Source organism: Suncus etruscus, chromosome 2 (assembly GCF_024139225.1).
Source record: "Suncus etruscus isolate mSunEtr1 chromosome 2, mSunEtr1.pri.cur, whole genome shotgun sequence".
NCBI classification, from domain to species: domain Eukaryota; kingdom Metazoa; phylum Chordata; class Mammalia; order Eulipotyphla; family Soricidae; genus Suncus; species Suncus etruscus.
The window spans coordinates 39,763,632-39,780,454 of record NC_064849.1 but is presented as its reverse complement, the minus strand read 5'-3'; the positions used below and the strand labels follow the sequence as shown (position 1 = coordinate 39,780,454).

The 16,823-nt window shown below is 41.4% G+C and overlaps 1 protein-coding gene across 1 annotated transcript in view; it reads right to left on the bottom strand.

Annotated features, from left to right (window-relative positions):
• PYGL (glycogen phosphorylase L) overlaps positions 1-15,936 on the bottom strand; it is a 35,417-nt gene extending 19,481 nt beyond the window's left edge. Inside the window, exons 1-4 of the mRNA XM_049767077.1 lie at positions 15,534-15,936; positions 9,912-10,013; positions 7,398-7,476; positions 3,270-3,373 (exon numbers count right to left, since the gene is read on the bottom strand). Coding sequence (XP_049623034.1) covers positions 3,270-3,373; positions 7,398-7,476; positions 9,912-10,013; positions 15,534-15,776 — 528 coding nt within the window. The 5' untranslated portion in view covers positions 15,777-15,936. The remainder of the gene's footprint in view (positions 1-3,269; positions 3,374-7,397; positions 7,477-9,911; positions 10,014-15,533) is intronic.
• Positions 15,937-16,823: the final 887 nt, after the last annotated feature.

The window sequence follows — 16,823 nt, the reverse complement described above, 5'->3', positions numbered from 1 at the left end:
GGATGCCTGCACAGGTCTTTTATGAATGTTTCATTGCAGATTCATGTGTCTAGAATACACTGAATAAGCTAAGCACTATTACAAAGTTAAAAAAGCTTTTTTCAATATAGGTCTAGAATACTAACGCATTTTTGGTTTTTCTTAAGTCATATGTAATTTTGTTCTGATAAAAGAATATATAATTTTTTGATAACCAAGCAATACCAGGGTATCAAGAGGTAAGGAATTTTACTGACAACTTAAACAGTTCCTGTATTGGTTTTTATTAGTTTTTTAAAAAGGCAGTTTTTGAAGTACAATGACTTTTTACAAAGACTTTTGCTTTAAGAAATGTGAAGAGAGAAGATGAAAAAGAGAGATACACAGGCATTCAAAAAAGATAACAAGATTTTTCAGGGGGAAAAGCTGAAAGTAACACGTCAAGCTGATATGTGGGCCAATCTCAAGAGGAGAGAATGATCATTTTACAAAATATTCTTATTTTTTAACAAAATATTTATCATAGTTTTTATATAAAATTTCTTGGATAAATAAAATTTTGTTTGCAACAAACTACCAGACAAATATGACAAAACAAGAGTAACAAAGAACAAATTTGGGAGTTATATATTTTTTTTTTTTGTGGTTTTTGGGTCACACCCGGCAATGCTCAGGGGTTTTTCCTGGCTCCGTGCTCAGAAATTGCTCCTGGCATGCACGGGGGACCATATGGGACGCCGGGATTCTCGATGACCTTCTGCATGAAAGGTAAATGCCTTACCTCCATGCTATCTCTCCGGCCCCGGGAGTTATATTTTTAAAGTAAAAATACTATTAGTGAAACCTTTAAAATTACATGTACATGAAAATATAGGATCATGTTCTGGCAAGAAGGGATTGGTAAGTATTTAGTATAAAGCACGTACTTAATCTTATTATTATTTTTGGGGGGAGGTCGCACTCAGCTGTGCTTGCTCTTGCTTCTGTGCTCAGAGATCACTCCTCACATTGCTCAGTGGACCATCAGCAGAGCTGGAGATAGAATCCAGGTTGGTTGTGTGCAAGACAAGTGTCTTACTCACTGCTCTATCTCTCAGGTTCCTAAAGTATTGACTTGTCTTGTCTATGAGATTAGAATACCATTATTATTTTACTATTAGATTCCTTACTGTCACTTCCTAAAAAACTTAGCTTAAGAACTTATAAATAATGATAAAATGCTGGATGACTCATGATTCCTTATATTTGAATTAAATGTCTGCCCAAGGCCTGTGCAGACATTGAGACAAAAAAACAGACATCAAAATATTAACATTATATAATATATTAATGTTACAATATTAAAATTATATTAATGTTAACAAATAAGCAAATAGATACTATTCATTTATTCAAACATTGATCATTATTTTATACTGAGAAAGTCAATAAGTTTCTTCTTATAATGTACATTCAGAATAATGATGAATTAAAGAGAAACTCATAAAGACTTTTTGTTTGTTTTGCATTTTGGGGAGTCATAGTCAGTGGTACTTAGGGGATACTCCTGACTCTGTGCTCATGGTTTACTCCTGACAGGGCTCAAGAAACCATATGGGATTCTGAGATTGAAACCCAAGTGGGCCTTGTGCAAGCCAAGTATTCTACCTGCTGTACTTACTATTGTTCCAGCCCCAGAGACATTATCTTGAGGGTGCAAAAATGCCTCAGACAAGAGAATGAATCAGATGCTAGATTAAACCTAGGGAAGACTGATTGGAAAGTTGATGCTTCCCTTCCTTCCTTCCTTCCTTTTCCTTCCTTCCTTCCTTCCTTCCTTCCTTCCTTCCTTCCTTCCTTCCTTCCTTCCTTCCTTCCTTCCTTCCTTCCTTCCTTCCTTCCTTCCTTCCTTCCTTCCTTCCTTCCTTCCTTCCTTCCTTCCTTCCTTCCTTCCTTCCTTCCTTCCTTCTTTCTTTCCTTCCTTCCTGGTCCACATCCAATGACACTCAGGGGTTACTTCTGGCTATGCACTCAGAAATCACTCCTGGCTTGGGGGACCATATGGGATGCCGGGGGATCGAACCACGGTCCATCCTAGGCTAGACGCCTTACTACTTGAGCTATTGCTCTGGCCCCTATTTATTTATTTTTATGCATCTTTTAAAGTGCCAATTCTTGGGGTAGAGAGATAGTACAGCAGGCAGGGCACTTGTCTTATACATGGCTGACCCGAGTTTAATCCCTAGTACCTCATATACTCCTTGGAGCCTTCTAGGAGTGATCTGTGAGCATAGAGCCAGAAATAAGTTCTGAGAACTACCAGGTGCGGCCCCCAAACCAAAAATAAAATAAAGTACAGTTTTTCAAGTGATAGGAGAAGAGTTCAAAAAGTCAGCATTTGAAATGCCATTCCAGAGGCTCTGTCAAGCCCAGCCAGGATTGACATGTTGATACAAAGAAAGTATAATTCAGAATTGAAGTCTAGATTTATGTTCTTTCAGTCAGAAAAACACAAAAAAAGTTTTTAAGTGGAGGATTTTTTTTTTTAGTCAGCAAGAAGCTAGTTAACTTAAAAGCCATTAGCTCGTTTTATGAAGGGCTAGGATGAAGTGCAGACTCAGCTCTCAAAATAGAAGATAAAAGAATTTGGTGTGGTTATGTGAAAATGAAATGAGAGCTATTCCCAAGTGGATTATATGTGATGCAAATTTCCATAGAACACTCTAATTATACTCATTAAATACACCAGAGTTATTTGGGAGGGGAATTAACAAGATTGCCTTCTTTCATATTTTTAAAAATGAAAACATTTAGCTTATGTCTCTTTTACCACAGTAGTGCTCAGGATGACAGTCCTGAGTGTAAACAAGAGTGCTGAATGTTGGCCTGGAAAACCAGGGCCACAGAACCATGTTTGCCAGCACTCTGATCTGAATGATCCATGGTTTCCTTAGCAACAAAATAGTGACAGATTTTCTGCCTCCAAGGGTTATGGGGGAGATCATGAATCAAAAGTGATGCTCTCCATGCTACATGTTGCTGAGAATAAATGTTGCATATCACGGGCAAGGCGCATTCAGACAGTGATAGATATTTTCAGAGTGCCTTGTGCATGTGCTGTGGATGTCAGATGAAATGAATAACACTGGTAGGCTTTCTGCTCTTTGAGAATGTTGATCTTATTGAGGGCGATTAATAGTATCCACTGATCTCAATCAATTGACAGAGAAATTAATAAAGCTCTTTGTGAGGTGCTTATATATGACAAATGAAGTAGTTTAATAACAATTTTTTAAAAATCATTCACATACTTGCCATCCATCTCGAATCTTCTGGTTGAAGATTCCGTATTCATACCGGATGCCATATCCATAGGCTGCAAGTCCCAGGGTTGCCATGGAATCCAGAAAGCAGGCTGAGTTACAAGAGACACATCACAGGCAGACTCATCAAGGTTAGGAAAACTATCGAGCCTTTTTCGAAAAACTTATGACTGCCAAGAAGCAATTTTCTCAGATATCCAACTTTTGTTTAAACACCCGGTGGGTGTTAACATGTTAAGTAACAGTTTTTCTAGTTAACAGATTAATACTAAATATGCAAAGCTATCAAGAAGAAAAGAAACATAATTTGTTGCTTCACCAATAAGTAACCACTCTGTGTATCTTGGCACTTGAGAACAGATAAGAAAGCTTGCCTATTTTAGAAATGTTTATTATTGTATCAGTGCCTAATACTGCTTTTTCTAAGGGAAGATCTTCTCCAGGCCTTTATATGAAGACAGCCTATAGGAGAATATATTTATATCTGATTACATGATTGTTTCATCGGATAAACTCCAACAGACTCTGCTAACAGAATTCTGATATTCAGGTAAGAGGAGGCCAGAAATTGTTGGAGGATGAACTAGGAAGTGAATTGTGTTTGATTAGTCTCTACCTCTAGGCCAATCATGGGAATTGTATTTCCTTCATCAGTGACTAATGTTTTCATGAGCAAGCATGTAATACCATTCAATTTAATGAAAGGTGCTAGCAAGACTTGGGTACAGAGGCCTTCAGGAAAAGAGCTTCCTATGGGCCAGGAATATAATTAAAGTAGGAGAGCAAATGTGAGGTCCTGAGTTGATTTTCAGCAAGGCACTGAACCCCAGTACCTAAATCACCTCTCCTCACCCCAACCCCATCAGGGGAGGCCTAATTCTCAAGCACCTCCGAATTCTATCCAGCCTGAACCTGGAGCAGCCAGCATTAGGCTAAGCATTACCAGCTGTAGCCACTGTGGGCCCCCTCACCACTGCCTGCTCCCCACACAACTGTGTGTAGTCACTAAAAAAAAGTTGTTGTTTTTTTTTAGTTCCTAGAAAACTGCTGATCTCTCTCTCTCTCTCTCTCTCTCTCTCTCTCTCTCTCTCTCCCTCTCTCTCTCTCCCTCTCTCTCTCTCTCTTTCTCTTTCTCTCTCTCTCTCTCTCTCTCTCTCTCTCTCTCTCCCTCTCTCTCTCTCCCTCTCTCTCTCTCTCTTTCTCTTTCTCTCTCTCTCTCTCTCTCTCTCTCTCTCTCTCTCTCTTTTTATGAGGGGAATGTCAAAAGAACACAGAGCTGGAGCCTGGATACTTGTGATACCGAATAATTAACCCAATCTTGGAAAGAAGGCCCAATCTCTGCCTTGTTCTGTGGTAGCTCACTGTGAGGTAATGGCTTTTGCTAGGTTTTATGCTTTGTATAGCCAAGAGCATTAATGAGAGCACCTGATCTAGAGCTACCAGTCTACAGACTGGGGAGATATCTAACTTGTGACTGGTACAAAGGGAGGGTTTACACTAATCACCTTGTCCTCCACAGGAGTTTGAACTGAGAGACAGAGATTAAGGATACACAAGGTTCTGTAAGGATAAAGAATGCTGAAAAGTGTAGTTTAAGCAGAAAAGGTGTGAGGTAGATTCATGGATTTATGGTAGATCCCTGAGACATAGGCAAAGGTCAGGCTTTTAATGTACTATATTATCAGTACTGTCTTCTAAGCCATAAGTTATGTACTCTGTTCTAGTTCCGTTAGTGGCTATTTGACTTTTCCTGGGTCCTGATCAAAAAAAAAATTTTTTTATTAGGTACCTCTCTATTAGTGCTCAGAGGCCCAGGGCTATTCCCAACAATTCTAAGTGTGGGCCTAATGGTTCAGAGCTCAGGTCTGGCAATGCAGTGCTGCTTGGGCTTAGTGGTGTTGAGGAATAAACTCATGAATACCAGTCCTGGCCCTCAAATTATTTTCAGAGCCTGTGTAGAATGAGGTGCCTATCTTTTTGTCAGATAACAGAGGAAGTAATCAAGATGAGATTATAAACTCTTTGACTGTAATTAGGCACCCAGACCATGGAAACTAAAGTCATTGTTGCCTGGAGGTAAGTGAGACAAAAATACAGTTCTGGGCTTTACTGAAGAGGAAGGTAGCTGACTATTCTGAGATGTGCATGCCATGGATTTGTCTGATTTTCTTCCTTATGGGAAGAGTCAAGTTACTCAATATTTCTCTTTACCAAATAAAAAGAATTCACAAACATAATCTTTTTTGACTAGTTTAAATTATTAAATTAAAAATATTGGGGCCCGGAGAGATAGCACAGCGCCGTTTGCCTTGCAAACAGCCGATCCAGGACCTAAGGTGGTTGGTTCGAATCCCGGTGTCCCATATGGTCCCCCGTGCCTGCCAGGAGCTATTTCTGAGTAGACAGCCAGGAGTAACCCCTGAGCACCGCTGTGTGTGGCCCAAAAACCAAAAAAAAAAAAAAATTAACAAAATATTAATTTAATAATTAAATTTAAATGATGCATTTAATAATTTAGTAAAATATCAATACATTTTATATTAAAATTAATATTAAAAACACATTGCCATGAAGGACCAAATGATGTGAAATGCATGCAAATGGGTATTTATTAATTTGAAAATCTATCAAATCTGTTAAGATTTTAGAACTGTTTTTGAAAGAGGGAAATTATGTCTTATTGAGTATTGCCTGTTAAATAGGTGTATGTCAGTACATTTTTATGATAGGTTTTAAATTTTGCAAGTAAAATACAATACCTCCTTCTTGTAAAAAAAAAAAAAAGCCAACTATTAGAGATAGGGCTAAAATCTCCTTCTATGTCCAGCCCTGCTTCTGTATGCTTTTCTAGAGAAGATTACAGGGGACAGTTTAGTATCCCAAACTCCACACATTTTGGGATTTGCTTATTTGTGAGTTTACATACATAATATATTGACCATAGGACCATCCAAGCAATGGACATGGGAGTCAGAGACCACTTCTGGCAATACTCAGCCAAGTAGGTGAGATAGTCCAATGTCTGGGCTGATGACGTGATGCTGTTCAAGTCCAGCACTGTTGGGGACTACAAAAGCTACACTGAGTAGTTCTGGCGTAGGGGGCACGTGGTACTAGGAATTTAATGTGTATTTAATGTGGTTTGTTTCTGAATTTTTGTTTTTTATTTAGCTTCCTTTTGGAGGCTTACCTAGAGAAGTACACATATAGATTAATTTTACTCCTTTCACTCGGTACATAGTATTCTATGGCATGGATACTCCACTACTTATTTATTTACCTTGTCACTTATCAATGAACATTAAGGCATTATTTTTCTCTATAGTCAAAACTGAAACAATTTCCCCCTTCATATGGTTTCTTATACACACGTTTGAGTATTGCTTAGGGTTGAAATCAGGAAGTAGAATTGCTTGGTCACAGAGATGAATATTTATAGTTTAATAGGGTTTGTATTGTATATTTTTGTTTTGTTTTGTTTTAGGGAGGCCATACCCAGCAGTACTCAGAAATTAATCCTTGTTTTGCACTCAGATCATTCTTAGAAGTACCAAGGATTGAACTCAGATTGGTTGTGTGCAAGGCAAGCACCTTATTTACTGTATTCTCTCTCCAGCTTATTATATTTTTTTCTCTACTCTATATTTACTGAAAGAACCATTTTCCAGATAAGGCAAAGAACTGATTACAAATATACAAAATAGCTATTCATGAACAAAATCATACCCGTAATAAAATAACAGGTGTATCCCTTCAAGCAAATTGTCATGGGCATGAAGTAAGACTGGTCAACTAGCTCAGGTTACACCACACAAGCATGCATTGAACAAATAGCAAGTGAAATGAAAGGGCTACTGAAGAAACCTTAAGAATACAGGAAGGATCTGCTTAAGTGGGCTTTGTGCAACGTCTCTCTTGTTCAAGTTCCTTTCTTGACTCTTTCTCCAGAACTGATCAAGCCACAGTGCATACTCAGAATCAAATTATAATCAAGTCACATGCAACATGCAGTATTATGGCTGGCAAATTTAATCATATTTTCTAGGTATGTGTGTGTAAAGCATCTAAGAAGAAATTCTTGGTCAGGGAACAGAACACACTCACAATGCCACTTACCAGCAAGCCGACCAAGACCACCGTTACCAAGCCCAGCATCTTCTTCAATTTCTTCTAACTCTTCTATGTCCAATCCAAGCTGGTGATGAAAGGAAAACAACATTCGGTGAGAATTCAGTTGTGGTTAATTCAAGGAGCACAGTGATCTCCTGACACTCTGGAACCCAGCTTTAAGCTATAAACTCTCCCGAGGCTTGTGTTTGCCTCCATTGTCCATGGCAGAGACTGATGACAACAGACTGTAGGAGCTGTAACAACAGCAGCCTGAAGAACAACATAGATGCCAAATGTCCATTATGGACTTTTATGCTGCAGTGATAGCATACTGGGAAAATTACTAAATTTCATCACACCTCATTTATCTCCTTAAAAAGATATGAGGATAACTGTATCTGTATCACTTAGAATTGTTTTGTATTAAATGAAGTTATACAAACAAAGCTATTAGAATTGTTCCTTTTCAAACATTCCTCAAGAAATGTTCATTATTGCCATTTCTTTTTGTTTGTTTGTTTTGGGGCCACACCTGGTGATGCTCAGGGGTTACTCCTGGCCATGCACTCAGAAATCACTCCTGGCTTGGAACCATATGGGACACCAGGGAACTGTGCTCTGTCTTAGGCTAACGTTGGCAAGGCAGACGCCTAACCACTCCACACCACCGCTCTGGCCCCCATTATTGTCATTTCTTAGCGTTACTTTTTATGTTGTGGAAAAATCTTAGGAACTGTCTAGTCCCAATGAACACTAACTGGGCTGAAGAATTTTAAAAATTATCAAAATGTGTAAGGTCAGACTTCTTGGAATGGACTAAAGTTCATATTTTTTATGAACTGGACAGATTTGCTCAGAAAAGGCAACGGTTATTAACCTCACCAGTTATTGAGTCACTGCCAATGAGACTTGCTGCCAGATAGCAGCCAGGTACAGGGATATCTAAGCTGCTCTAGGCTTACTGGGAGGGGCTAAAATCCACTTCTCCTTGAAGTGGGAAAGAGCATTTGTATTCAGATATATAATGACACTTATGACCTTGGGGTTGGATGGAATTTGTTGCCAGCCAGCTCTGCGGCTCTCCATGCACAGCCAGAGTCCACAGCAAAGATAAATTCATGTTACTATTTTACAGCCTGGAAGTCACTTTGTTCATTTGTAATGAGGAAGTTGATAGCTAGATAAATGAAATGGCCTGTCCTATGTAGACTAGATAATAATCTAGTTCATGCTTGGTTAACAATGGTTAGTCGGAAAATGACTGCAGTTTGAATTGAGAGTGATGCAATCTATGAAATTAGATATCATTAAAAATGAAAACATATTTTACATATTTGAAAGCATATACATAAGATATGAGTGTGTTCAAAGCTGAGGACCCAGTTTCTATGGAATTACCTATTTGAATCTCTAATTTAGATCAAAAGTTTCTTTTTCATATAAGTCTGGAAAGATAAATCTTTTAGGAGTTAAAAAATGATCTTGATCTGTTATTGGATTTATATTTGCTCATTTTGACTTAGGCTTACATTGGTCCCTATGCAAGTTAACACCTAATGTTAATATTTATTATTTTAAAGAACTTCTAAAGAATGAAATGAGCTTTCAGCAATTGTGCCTGGGTCACTCACTCATTCTACTTGGTTAATTGCTAATTCTTAGCATAGTTTTTTTTTTTTTTCAGCTTGTATTGGGAGAAAATGAGCAGTGGAGAGGAATGCAGTTGTTTCATCATAGGAAACAAAAATCTACCCTGTGTCAAGGAAACAAGTTCTTAGTGACAAGCAGCTATCCACATTGGAGGACAATCCCATGCTAAGGAATGTGAACAAGATGGAAAGTGTCCTTCCTGTTTAGAATGTCCTTAAAAATATCTGTTTTTCTTTTCAATCACATTAAAAGTACTATTTGGTTTGGCCATGGAAATACCTAAAGCTCAGGGAAGAAATAGTTAAATATGTTAAAAAAAATAAATCACATATTGTGATCTCAGATTCCTCATTAAAGGAAAAAGTCTGTTTTTTTTTTATGTCTCTTTAAGCAATATGGAACAGAATTATGGAATTTAAAAGCTTGTTATGTTCACATATTGCCTTATACAAACAGTACTTAAACTTGGATCATTTGACAAAAAAGGAGATAGGAGCCCAAAGTAAATTCATGAATCTGATAGCAAGACTTAAAAGTCTTGCTCAGGCCAGAGGCATAATGTAACAGATAGGGTGCTTGCCTGAGCTCAGAGCCAGAAGTAAGCATTAAGCATTGCCAGTGTGTCCTTCTCCCCAAAACATCTTGCTCAAAATTTAATTTTTAAAAACTTAATCGTATAAAGCATTCTTGTGGGACAAAATTATTATCTTGACTTTGCTTTTCTTAAACCAGAGATGACTAGCACTAGTAGTTTGCATTGGCCATGCTCGCAGAAACAATGCTTCACAATTTTTGGTGACGTATCTTACAGCTCATGAATTGGGCTTAAAATTAAGAGGTGAGAATGAGAGAGATATGAAAATTATGTACCTGGTAAATGGCCTCGTCACAGGCATTTTGCAGGCCAAGATTGATCATGGTGTTCTGTAATGTTCGCCCCATGTAAAATTCCAAGGAAAGGTAGTAAACCCTCTGAAACAAAGAAAGCAGAAGCCATGTTAAATCTGGGTCCAATTTTACTTAACATAAAAACACAAGGTAGGTCAAGACATGCAACTCAGTCTACTTTAACACAAGTTCCAAAACTCTTACAGATGACTAATCTTACACTGACAACAGGCACTAGGAAAGCCATTTTATGCCCTATTTTGGCAAAGAAATCCACTATCTTTGAGGTCCCGGTGGGAGTGGAGGATAGACAAAGCATTCATCCATTCAATTAGTATCAAAGTTTTGTGTGTTTTTACATACTGCTTCATGACTCAGGCATATGTTTTAGACAAATTCAGAGTGTTATAGTTCATAATTATTTCATAAAATATTTGTGGGATGAGAATCAGGTGGGGTAAGGGTGACCCTCTCATACCCACCAAGAAATACAAAGATCAACTGGAAGCAGGAGTGATAGTAAAGCATGTAGAGCATTTGCCTTGCATGCAGCTGAGCAAGGTTTGATCCCCGGTATCCCATAGACTCTATGGCATAGAGTATCTCGAGCCTACTAGGAGTGATTTTTTTTTTTTTTTTTTTTGGTTTTTGGGTTTTGGGCCACACCCGGTGACGCTCAGGGGTTACTCCTGGCTATGCACTCAGAAGTTGCTCCTGGCTTGGGGGACCATATGGGACGCCGGGGGATCGAACCGCGGTCAGTCCTAGGCTAGCGCAGGCAAGGCAGGCACCTTACCTCTAGCGCCACCGCCCGGCCCCAGGAGTGATTTTTTAACACGGGTTTAGGAGTTACCCCTGAGAGCTGTCAGGTGTGGCCCCCAAACCAAAAGCCAAAAAGAAAAGAAAAGAAAAGAAAAGAAATAGAGAGACTCTCAATGACTAGAAAGTATTCTTCCTTTTTACTAATTACTACAAGCAATATTTGTGTCAAAATTAAAATTATTCTAGAAAATCTTTGAAATAACAATAACAAAAGGCTATGTTAGACTTACAGGTGAGTGGGGAATTCTCTCTCAATTTAAAACCTGTGTTCCTTGGTTGTTATTGTTTTTGTTTTGTTTTGATGGGTTGGTCCACACTTGAGGTGCTCAGGGGTTACTCTTGGTTCTATGTTCATGAATTACTCCTGACAGTCTCAGGGGACATATGGGATGCCAAGAATAGAACCTGTGTTGGCTGCATCTATCTCTTCGGCCAACTATGTTCCTTGGATACAATAAAAATCAGGTAAACATAAGAGTTGAAATGAAAGTGCAAAGATCAGACTGCCTAAAACTTTCTAAAAAAACAAGTTCTGGGAGCCAAAGCGATAGTGTTTGCCTTGCATGCGGCTGATCCAGGACAGACCTCTGTTCAATTCCTGGCGATATGGTCCCCCAAGACAGGAGTGATTTCTGAGTGCATAGCCAGGAATAACCTCTGAGCGTCACTGGGTGTGGTCCCCCCAAAATAAAAATAAAAATAAAAAACAAGTTCTGTTAATTAAAAAAAAGCCCCAGGATCAGGAGTAAAATCATAATTTCTCTAGCAGTGTTTTAGTTTCCTTACCAGCTTTTGCTTATACAGAAAATAATTAAAATCTCTAAAACAAATTCAAATTTTAGGGACTCTCATTTCCCAAAGAAAAAGGGGAATCAAAAAAGAATTTGATTAGTTCTAAAATATGAAAGCTTAACATAGTTCAATATATTAAATACTATAACAACCTATTTATCAGACATAAAAATGTATTTTCAAATATGAGAAAATAACTATTCAAAATTTTAACTTTTTACCACTTTTATAAAACAATGAAGTCTAAGTTTTCACAGTTACTATCTGTATGTATCTTAGAGGGTCACCTGGCACTATTTTCCAGAATGTCACATCATGACTTTGATCCAAGTAGTTTGGATATTTATTTATTTACTGGGCCATACCCAGCAATGCTCAAGACTTACAGCTGTTGTGTAGAGAAGCTTTGTGTTTAGGGGTTATTACTGGTGGTACTGGAGGTAGAGTGGGAGGATCATATGTAGTACTTGGATATTTATAATGCCATTGGTAGGACCTTTATCATACTATCACTTGCCTTTGTTTGAGTTGGAGAAAAATCCCCTTCCAGAGTAAGCACACACCAAAGAGTGCATGGTGCTTCCCAACCCCTGAAAGGTCCCTTGTACATCCCTATGTATTTTTTTCCTTTAAAAGCACACATCTTTAATGACTTAAAATAAAGAAAAAAATTGAATAAAAATAGTTTGGGCTTGGAGAGATAGTACAGTTTGCCTTGCATGTGGACAACCTGTGTTTGATCTCAGGGATCCCATAAGGATGGTCCCATAAGGACCATAAGGTCCTCAGGGCACCACCAGTAGGAGTTTCCTGAGTACAGAGCCAGGAGTAACCCCTGAGCATAGCCAAACAAAGTTTAAGAGATAACTTAAGTTGCATTTTAAGCACTATGCAGGGACATAGTACTTCTGAGAAAATACATAATAACAGAGGCAATTCTTACAGGACAGGTTGAAGAAGAGCCCAACTGATGGGGAAGCTTTTCAGGAAAGAATACAAACTTCTGGAATTAAGAGCAGAGGAATGGATGAGGGAGCACAAGAAAACTCAGGAGGGTAACAGGAACTAAGATGGGGAGATTTACTTGGACCAAAAATGGCCCGAAAAATTATGAGCACTAATAAAAACAAAGCATAGTTAGCTAAAAACTCAGAGGTTTCCAGGTTGGCAGAGAAAGGAAGCATGTAATGGAAGTAACACAAAATAATGAGGAGCATTGGCAAGTACATGGCATGCCCCAGGGCACTCTTCTTGCTGGCCAAATCAAGTTAGTCTACTAGTTGTTTATAGCTGTAGGCTGCCTATTTGAGCATTTCTCAGAAGTAGGTATAAACTAAGCAATGTATTTCATAGACCAGTATCTGAGGAACTCACTGAGGCCAAGAGGTGCAAATCGTGGCAAGTGGGCAATTTTGAGAAAAACTGCAGAAATCAGAAGAAGGTTGAGTGAGAGATACAGGAGGAAGTCAATGGTGTGGTGAATTTTGCTCTCTTTAATGATTGTGCTATTCACCTTAGCAATAGGTGAGAAGGCAGTTTTGGGAAAGGATGTTTTGAGTTTGAGGAAGTAGGAACAGGTCTAAAGACTCATCAAGTACTGAGAAGGTAGGAATGGTGTTTGAAAAAGACTTCAGATGAAGATACAGGCTGGGAAGTTTGAAATCACTGGAGTTCTGGGGTGAAGGGGTGGGAAAGAAGTTTGGATGCTCCTGCAGGCTCTGTGGTGTCCCTGTTACCCCTTCCCGAAGCCAAAAGCTAATCTTACCTGGATTGTGAGACCGTCTAACAGCTGGGAGGGGTCTGTGGTTGGTAATTAGAGTGGTGGTGGTGGTGGGGGAGACACACAGCAGAGAGATGTAGCAAGGGTACAGAGGCAGAGGCAGCAAGATGGAGGGAGAGCAGCTGAAGAATGCTGCTTAAAAAGCTTTGCTTAGAGGCCATGTGAAAAATATGCATACGGTGGTTAGGACCTTGGAATAAAAACTAGATTTCTCCTGAAACTTCATCTGACTGCTGTGGATCATTTCCTTGCTTTTATCCTGAACCTACAGCCCCACCAGGCTGTAGAGGCTTCAGGCACCAGGCCAGGCCAAAAAAGGCCTCAGCATCCATTCATGCACCACTAGGGCTTTATAATTCATAATTAATGCAACATCCCCAAGATCTCACTATTTGAGTATTTGGCTTATTTTCATCAGTATTTGATGAAGAAAAGCAAGCCCAATAAAAAGAACTGCTAGGGGCCCAGGACAACCCCACAGAACTCACAGAGGAGAAACATGGGCATGTGGATTCAATGGTGCTAAATGCTATGGAGGGCAGGGAGGAACTGGGAAGTGCTTAGAAATGGGGATTTAAATTATGCCTCTATATATCACTCCCCAATTCAAAAGCTTAAAAGTAAAATATGTATGGTAGGGGCAATGTGCTGTGCTTAGTAGTCTCTGCCTTATAGAAACAAAGATGCAGTAAATATGCAGAGGCACAATGTATTTTCTAAAGCAGAATACCTTGAGCTTAAGAAAGAGTAGAAAAGGAGGAGCTTGCCTTACACATTTATGGAAGTTATGGTCGCCTGAGTGTCCTTCCGGTAGTGATCTGCACTCAGGCGTGCAGAGCCAGGAGTGTGGCCCAATTCCACCCTCTAAAAAATTAAAAGTTGCTATCCTTCTGTAGAGCAGTAGGTAGGAGGAAGGAAGCACACCCTCCCGGAAAGTTTGATTGAGGCTGCAGTTTCTTTCTTTCTTTTCTTTTTCTTTTTTTTTGGGGGGGGGGTTTGGTTTTTGGGTCACACCCGGCAGTGCTCAGGGGTTACTCCTGGCTCTGTGCTCAGAAATCGCTCCTGGCAGACTCGGGGGACCATATGGGATGCCGGGATTCGAACCAATGACGTTCTGCATGCTATCTCTCCGGCCCCAAGGCTGCAGTTTCTTAATGAGAATCTTTCTTTTGCTCAGGGAGTTTTGGGTCCTGGGTGTCTGTACTATTCTCCAAACTGTTATATATTTAGAAACCACTTCCAGGATTTATCTGTCTTTCACAGAGATCTTCAACAACCTGCCTTTCCAGTTTTCTCTCCCAAGACAGGCTCACTTGACTTCCCCACCCAGAGGCTGCTTTCCCTCATCCCTCACACTCCCTCTCCCTGACAGGCCCTCTTAGTCTTCCAGGCCCACTTTCCCACACATGCAAAGCACAGACAGCCTCTCTTACAAGCTCTCAAAGAACCCTGGGGCCCTCTCTCCCAGCTGCCCAGCCTGGGAGGCCAGTTGTTCCAAGTACTGCCTTCTCTGGTGGCAACCTAGATAGGGTTGAGCTTCCAGCGCTGCTTGGCTCATGGGCCTCCAATCCTGCAAACCTGGAGCTAGTCCAAGAGCCACTCAGCCACAGGGCGGCCCTTACACCCTCTGTGGAGCTCCAGAGTCACGGCCACCACCATGTCTACCACCACCACCCTAGACTGGCACAGTTTCCACCTCCTTTTCCTGCCCCATCCCCTCCACTCTTGTGACCTCTCATTTGATCTGCCTTTGTCACCCCTCTCAAAACTTGAGGCTTCACCAGGCAGGGCTTTCCTTAGAGAAACCTAGGACAATGGTGGCCAGAACACAGGCAGGAGGTGTGCCCACACCTCCCGCTGGAAAGGCCAGAGTCCTGCTGCATACAAGTCCTTGAAAGCGTTGGACAAGCAAGGGCAGCCTGGGCGTTTGCTCACTAGCATTCCCCAAGCCACCAATCTGCAGGGTGGTTTCAAGGGCTGCCTTGGGTTTGGGGGGCATGGCACACCCACCCTGTAGGTACATCACCCTCTCCTGGACTGAGGGGAAAGGGGACACTTTTCCACTGGAGGACAGAACCGGGTTAGGAGGGTTCCCCTGGGGTGCCTCCCTTGGGCCCCTACAGATGCAGCCCCCGACGGGCACTGGGAGAGCAGGTCTGTGGGTTCCCGGGGGGCTCACAGTGACACTGTCCCGCGCCCCGGCCGGGTACCTTGGGGCACTTGTCGTAGTAATGCTGCTGCGTGCGGATCCAGCGCCCCACCAGGTGGTCGCGCACCGTGTGCGCCAGCGCGAAGTAGTAGTCGCGGGGGGTGGCCACGTTGCGGTCCTTGACCAGGGTGAAGTGCAAGTGCCGGTTGAAGCTCTTCTTCAGCTCGGCCACGTTCTCCACCCCCACGATGCCGCGGATGCTGATCTGCCGCCGCTTCTCCAGGTCGGACAGGGGCTTGGCCATGTCGGCGGCACAGAGGGGAGAGCGGGATGGAGCAGACGCGCCGACGGGCAAACTGGACGCACGAGCCGGACGGGACGGCCGGGGCTGGAGGCTCCAAGCGCCTGGCTGCAGGACGGGACAGGGAGGAGTAGGGTCCGCGGCTTTGGGTCGGAGAAAAGTTGGGGCCCCGCCTCTATCCTGTGCAGCGTGGCACCGCCCCCTGTCAGGCTCCAGGCTCGCGGGACCACTGGGCCCGGAGTGGGAGCAGCAACTGGGCGGAGCCGGGTGTCCTGGCTGGGCCTCTGACACTGGTGGTGGAGGTGGGGTTGGTCACGTAGGCACTAGGAGGGAGGCCCCTTCCGGGTCTGCAGACTGGGGCGAGAAGGGTTTGTCTTCCTCCCCACTCTCCTTCTGGGGTAAGGAAGGATTTCTGGGTGTCCTGGAAGTGTGCTGCTGCTGGCAAACCTGGGCGTCACAGCGGGGGTTGGGGTGACTTTCTCTGATATGGGTACTCCCTAGTCTTGCAAGGTTAGAAAGCTTTGAGATCCCCCTTTCCTTGCCAGTCCTTGGTGGCACCATATCCTGGGCCCCTCAGAATAAAACCCAGGGTTCTTCATTTATTTTTATTTATTATTATTTTTTGTTTTGTTTTGTAGTCACACCTGGTGGTGCTCCAGCCTTACTTTTGATTCTGGGCTCACACACTCCAGGTAGTTTCTGGTGATTCTTACAAGGCCAGAACCCTGCCTACTGTGTTAATGCCCTCTGTATGATCACACCAATCCTCGTCTGTCTGTCTGTCTGTCTGTCTATCTATTCATCTATCATTATCTATCTATCTATCTATCTATCTATCTATCTCTATCTATCTATCATCTATCCATCTATCATTATCTATCTATCTATCTATCTATCTATCTATCTATCTATCTATCTATCTATCTATCTATCATCTATCTATCTATCTATCTATCTATATCTAGCTCTATCTATCATCTATCTATCTATCTATCTATCATCTATCTATCTATCTATCTATCTATCTATCTATCTATCTATCTATCTATC